This window comes from Macrobrachium nipponense, chromosome 48, assembly GCF_015104395.2.
Source record: "Macrobrachium nipponense isolate FS-2020 chromosome 48, ASM1510439v2, whole genome shotgun sequence".
Classification (NCBI taxonomy): Eukaryota; Metazoa; Arthropoda; class Malacostraca; order Decapoda; family Palaemonidae; genus Macrobrachium; species Macrobrachium nipponense.
In genome coordinates this window covers 21,951,285-21,957,652 of record NC_087223.1, presented here as the reverse complement: position 1 = coordinate 21,957,652, position 6,368 = coordinate 21,951,285, and the positions used below count along the sequence as shown (strand labels likewise).

General features: G+C 34.6%; 1 protein-coding gene across 1 annotated transcript in view; it reads left to right on the top strand.

Moving 5' to 3' along the window:
* The first annotated feature begins 1,565 nt into the window (after nt 1-1,565).
* Nucleotides 1,566-6,368, top strand: part of LOC135205119 (NEDD8-activating enzyme E1 regulatory subunit-like) — a 56,712-nt gene continuing 51,909 nt past the window's right edge. Inside the window, 3 exon segments of the mRNA XM_064235468.1 lie at nt 1,566-1,778; nt 4,899-5,063; nt 5,676-5,858. Of these exon segments, the coding sequence (XP_064091538.1) occupies nt 1,711-1,778; nt 4,899-5,063; nt 5,676-5,858 (416 nt within the window). The 5' untranslated portion in view covers nt 1,566-1,710.

Below are 6,368 nucleotides of genomic sequence, written 5' to 3'. Positions count from 1 at the left end.
GTACTTCGCCTTCAGGAGTGTCATATAATAAATTGAAGTTCCCATAGTAATTTGATCCTAATCAGATCCACGAGAACTTGTATGCAGAAGGCAGCCACCTTTGAGTAACTGATGCTGAAGGATGTCCTCTGTCTTATGCATTCGCTTGATAGACCAAGTCTGAAGCATTTTTTTTTTTTTACTGAGTTTTATTAGAGAAACAGCATTTCTCTCTGTGTGGCAAAGTTAACCTAGCCAAAGTCAGGAATCTGATAGATATATGGTTGAAGTGGGTGGGGAGAGAATGAACGATATGCCCTGTTATTTTTATTATTATTATGATATTCCTTTGGTTAATAGACAGGCATATTACTATAAATTTAACATATCAAGTAACCTGATTGGTTCATAACTTTCCTTATAGATAACAAATTCCATTCCACTATAATTTTGGTGTGATTGACTTAGGCTCTTGTTAGAAGATGGAGAGATAGAAAGGTGAGATTAGACACCAGATTGCAAATCAGGTTCTTTAAATAGAAGTTGTGGTCATATTAAGTGCTGTTATGATGCTTTTAGAAATTATCAATATTTTTATAAAGAAAAAACTACTAAGAAAACTTTCTGTTCGCATTCAGTTTCAAATATCTGTCTTATCAAAGTTAATAAAAGTATGTTGCCGTAATACCAAATACAATTATACTATTTTAAAAAGCCTATTAAGTATATTGACGCCACTACGATTAAATAAAACACAAAACTAACACTCATCGGAGGCGTTTGTCATCGACGCCCGTATGAAAAGCTTCTAGATTTTCATTAAATTTCAAATATCTTTAATCAAAGCCTAAAAAGTAATTTAATGTATTATCAAATACCAATGTACTATTAATATACTTATTTAACAAAGCTTATTAAGTATATTAATATACTTATTTAACAAAGCTTTATTAAGTATATTAACACTCCTATGATCAAAACCTTAAAAAGGAATGATAGGAGGCGTCTCCCGGTGGATAAGCCTTATGATTGTCATTAAATTTCAAATATCTCCTTCATCAAAGTAAAAACGCAATTTATTGTATGACCAAATATAAGTAAATTAGTTTAAAAGGTAAAATAAATGTATTGAAGCTCCTACAATTGAATAAAACCTAAAAAAAAAAGAATGATAAAAGGCGGTGGTTAACAATGCCCGGTGGGGGTTATAAGGCCTCCTGAGCTGCTGCTTAAGATTTCGAAATATCTGTTTGATGAAAGCCTAAAAAAGTAATTTAATGCATTAACAAATATAATTATACTATTTTTCAAAATTTATAAAGTATATTAACACTCCTACGAACAAATAAAACCTAAAAAATGCAATTCTAGGAGGCGTTGGCCTCCGTTGGTCACCAACGCCCGGTGGGATAACCCTCTTGATTGTCGTTGAATTAAAAAAAAATTCCTTAATCAAAGTCCAAAGAACTAATTTAATGTACAAGGAAATTCAATGATACTATTTAAAAAGCAAATAAGTATATTGACGCTCCTACAATTAAAAAACATTAAAAAAAAGAATGATAGGAAGCGTTGGTCACCAACGCCCGGCTGATAAGTCAGAGCTGCTTTGTTTACATCCTACTCTTCAGCCTCTCCTCCTGTCATCCTCTTCCCCTCCGCTCGATTTTTGGACAGAGGGGGAAGCCGAGCAGCCGCCTCCGACGGGCGAAAAGGTCAAAGGAAGACGCGATGGAGAAGCCAGGGACGCCGTCCTCCGAGCAGAGCGACAAGGCCAAGAAATACGACCGACAGTTGAGGTGATATATTAATGGTGGGACCCGGTCGACCGATGCCTGCCCTGCAGGATCCCTGGGGGACCTTTATTTAAACTGTTGTAATTTACATGATTTCATTTATATTGATTAAATCTGAACATTATTATTCTATTTTTATTATTTCGAAGGTTATTTAATCATTAAAACGATAGAATATTAGTTAGCCTATTCTAAGTTTCGACGCCTGCCCCGTAGGATCCCAGAGGAACCCTGACTTTAATCTGTTGTAATTTACATAATGTCATTTTCATATTTTAAATATAAACTATGGTAATTCTAAGCCCTCATTCCGCAGTAAAGTAGACTATGGCAATTGATGTTTTCCTACGTTATTTTACTTACTGAATAAGAATTTAAGTAATATTTATTCGGACGACTGTAATTAACCCCCAGGGGCCAGTACTAAACATGGCAAAATACATCCTTGGTGGATGTCGTATCCGCAGTTACGTTCCTTGCAGTCCGTGCGGAACTACCTATTCTTTAGAATTACCCTGTAAGAAACGTAACTGCAAATACGACATCCACTAGGAATTGGGAGTCCAGTGTATTTCGCAAGTGTTTAGTACTGGCCCCTGGGGGTTAATTACAGTTGTCCGAACTAATATTACTTTAAATTCTTGTTTAGTAAGTAAAATAACGTAGGAAAACGTCAACTGCCAATGTCTACTTCACCACGAAATGAGGGCTTAGAATTACCTAAACTATATTAATATATATTTAATATTTCGAAGTTTATATAATCATTAAAACAATAAAATATTAGTTATTCAAAGTATCGATGTTTGTCCCTTTATTTCTTCTGTTATAATTTAAATAATTTCATTTATATTTATTAGATCTTATCTTTATTTATGTATTTCGTATGTATTTTTATTATTTCGAAGGTTATTTCACTATTAGTTCATAGAATATTAAGTACTCAAAGTATTGGTGCCTGCCCTGCAGGATCCTGGGGGACCCTTTATTTAAACTGTTGTAATTTATATAGTTTCATATATATTTATTAGATGTGATCTTTATTTCTGTATTTTCATTATTTCAAAGGTTATTATTTTTATTATTAATTTATGAATTATTAGTTCAATCAAAGTATCAATGCCTAACCTTTTAAACTATTACATGTATAACAAAAAACATGCAAGAGATACGTTCTAACTTTACTTAGCTTAAGGCGCTGGGTCCTACCTGATTGCCATAGCCCAACCCCTCCCCCCTACATACACACATGCACTTGTATGTGCATAAATACACATCCTAAACCTGTCTTAGAGCATTAATTTTCAAGTAAAATATAATGATACAAGCAAACCTAACTTAACCTAGGGCCCTATGTCTTACCTAGCCAATAGCTTTGTCCCCCTGAACCTAACCTACATTAACCATTAAATGTAACACTCCTTTTCTTACCCTAATTTGTTGTAATAGGAATTATAAATCAAGAAGCCACCAGTCTGACACAACTCAATGGTTAGGTTAGAGCTGACATCCAGTTTCCTGAAATCACATTTAGGTTACTGGATTTGCAGTTTGATATTTAAAAACTGGACAAAGGATTTATCTGTCGTTTTGTTACAAATTAAGCCAAGGTGATTCAGATGACTGGTGTGAGCAAATGAATAAGAAAAAACTTTCGTTACTTCTCATGATTTCCTCTTTAAATGTGTTATCACTTCTGTCAATTTTTTTTAGTAAAAATTTTAACTAAAACTAAAGGTTAAGTAGAGTAGAATTGTTTAAGGATTCATTGTTTGTATTTAAAATTGTGACATTTAGTCTTTAACTTTGGTTAGAAAGTTTGGAAAATATGGAAAACCTGGCAGAGCCTGGAAATGTCTGGAACGTCACTCTAAAATCTTAACTGTTATATAATAAAGAACTCATGCAAGTTCTTTGTGCTGCATGTGCCAATCACTTTCTAAACTGTATCCAAGAGATTGTGAATGTCTTCCAGACAGCTAGAATGTACTTAAAAAATTATTGTAATCTATGTAATATTACTTGAAAATATGCAATTCATTATTATCTTGCCAGTCATTTTCCTTAAAGATTAAAAACACAAAAATTAAAACATCTGATTGTTGGTAGTTTTGAAATCCATGTTAGTGAGAAATTATTTACATTAACTCCACGGGATTTGAATAGTATAGGCTAGGCTTCATCTCTCCAACTATATATTACCTAGACTTTTAAAACTCGGCATCACCCAGGCTGCAATAGCCTAATTGAGTGGGTGAGCTTTGTCTCCTTTACCTGGGGGGTAGTCTAGTCATATTGTTTACTCTGTTGTCAGGCTAGCGGTTCAGGTTTTTCGTTCCAAGTAACTGGGTAACGTAAGGTAGGTAGGTTTAGTTATGATGGGCAAAGTAACTTTCATATGTACACACATTGCTAACCTTTTGAATGTAATCCCAAAGGGATATCTCCGCATATTTCATTCCTTTGATGAAGCTTGGCTTGGCTATGAATGAAAGTAATTAGTAAATTAAGGAAAAATCTTCATTATTTTAGCCTGCATGAATAGGATATGCTAACTTGGTGTTCAGAACTTTAAAAACTTGCTCGCAGATACAAATTGTCTTGTAACACGAGCAGGGCCAGTGCATTATTAATAATGTGAGGTCTATGCGAAGGGAAGTTCGTGGGCTTTCCTTAGGATTTGTGGTTGCTGCTCAACATGCATAGTCTCTTGAGCTCCTTTTGGACAAAAAAGAATGTGCCAAAGCCCCGTAGGGATATAGTGCTATCAGTACACCTACATGATGTGTAGGCGTTTTCTAAAATTCCCACCAACTTTTTTAGCCTTTTTCTTTGTCTATATCCCACTGCCTTTCTTCATTCTTGCTGTCCAACCACTCCAATTGCCTTTTTTTCCCATTCTAAAGTAGTGCTGAATGACTGAAAGCGCTCCAGTTCTCTGCTTTATAGCTGAATTTTTATCAATCGAATAATCTTGCCAAAGGTACTCGGATAGCATAAAGATGGAGATTGAGTTGAGTTAGTGACTTTCTTTGCCTTCTTTCCCTCTTTTTCCCTCTGCAAGGTTGTAATCAGCCTGAGTACAAGCTGGACGGGCTACAATAACAATTCGTATTTTTTCAGGTTATGGGGCGATCATGGGCAATCTTCTCTTGAGTGTGCCCATGTTTGTTTGATCAGTGCCAGTGCAGTCGGAACAGAAACATTGAAGTCATTAGTGTTACCTGGAATTGGAGCCATTACTATCATTGATGATGCAAAAGTTAGCCCTAAGGATATTGGAAATAAGTAAGTTACTCAACTGTTTGTATTTTCTTTCTGTTTTTTTTATTATGGCTAGATTGCTCAACTTTGTATATTCTTATTTAAAGTATTACTTGACGTTTTACTGTTAAAAACCTGGTCATTGTAAAAGGAAAAACCTACTTCACCTTTCAGAATCTTATTCTTTTAGCTGTCAATTAGGTCTACCTGACTTTTTGTACATTCTTTTCATTTAACGACAGTTGTGGAACAATCACAAGGGATTGGAGAAACTGCCTCATTTACTGCAACTGTTAATTTTATCATTTTACCCCCCATAAAAGAAAGCTAACAAATTTGATAAGATGATGATACGTAGTTCAGTATTTCAGCAAGCAGATATCAACTAAAGCCCATAGATCTGTTATGTAAATCACCAGTTGCTGTACTTTTGATTCCATTGTTTTCATTAATATTCAGTGTCTATAGGTAACAAGGACGCATGACGTGGTTGAGGCAGTGCCAAGTATGATAATGGACACAAAATGGGATTCGCTAATGCTAATCAGGTGTGAGGACATAAGCTTAACTCAAATGTTTTGTAGGTCATAGAGTGATTTTATAAGAATCAGCATACTAAAAATAACTTCTTTCTAGTTTCTTTGTAGATGGTGACAGCGTAGGTCGGCCTCGTGGTGAGGTGGCACTCCAGCTTCTACTGGAACTCAACCCCGATGTGCGAGGGACGTTCGTAGATCAACCGCTGCAGGAGATTCTGGATAACCAGCCAGATTTCTTTTCACCGTTTTCAGTTGTCATAGCAACATGTCTACCGGAAAGGTCAGTTGCTAATGCACTTTCTCATTCTATAACGTAAGCCTAGTAGTAATTTACAGTATGTTGGATTTCATTAATAGTATTGTACAGTATGTTAAGGATTCCATTCTGTAACATTAACTTAGTATTTTACAGTATGTTAAGTAGGTAGTTTGATTTTATAAATTCATAGAGTTTAAGTAAATTTTGTAAAATTTGCGTATATGTCTTGTCACAAAGTATCTTGTAGGTAGCATAGCAGTTAAGTAGCCTTTATCATATTTTCCAGCATAAATAATCCTCTGAACATGTTTCAAGTGGTGTCGCATTAGGTTGGAATAAAGAATTAATTTTTAGATATTATACACAAAAAATCATGGAAAACTTAAAAAGTGGAGATGGATAAAATGAACAAAATATGAGAAAAAAATGAACCTTTGTCTATGATCTGCCCTTGTTTTTTGTACGTATTAACATTTTTATATTTATGCATTTTGCATCATGTTGTCCCATACTTTTTAATAAAACAATGTA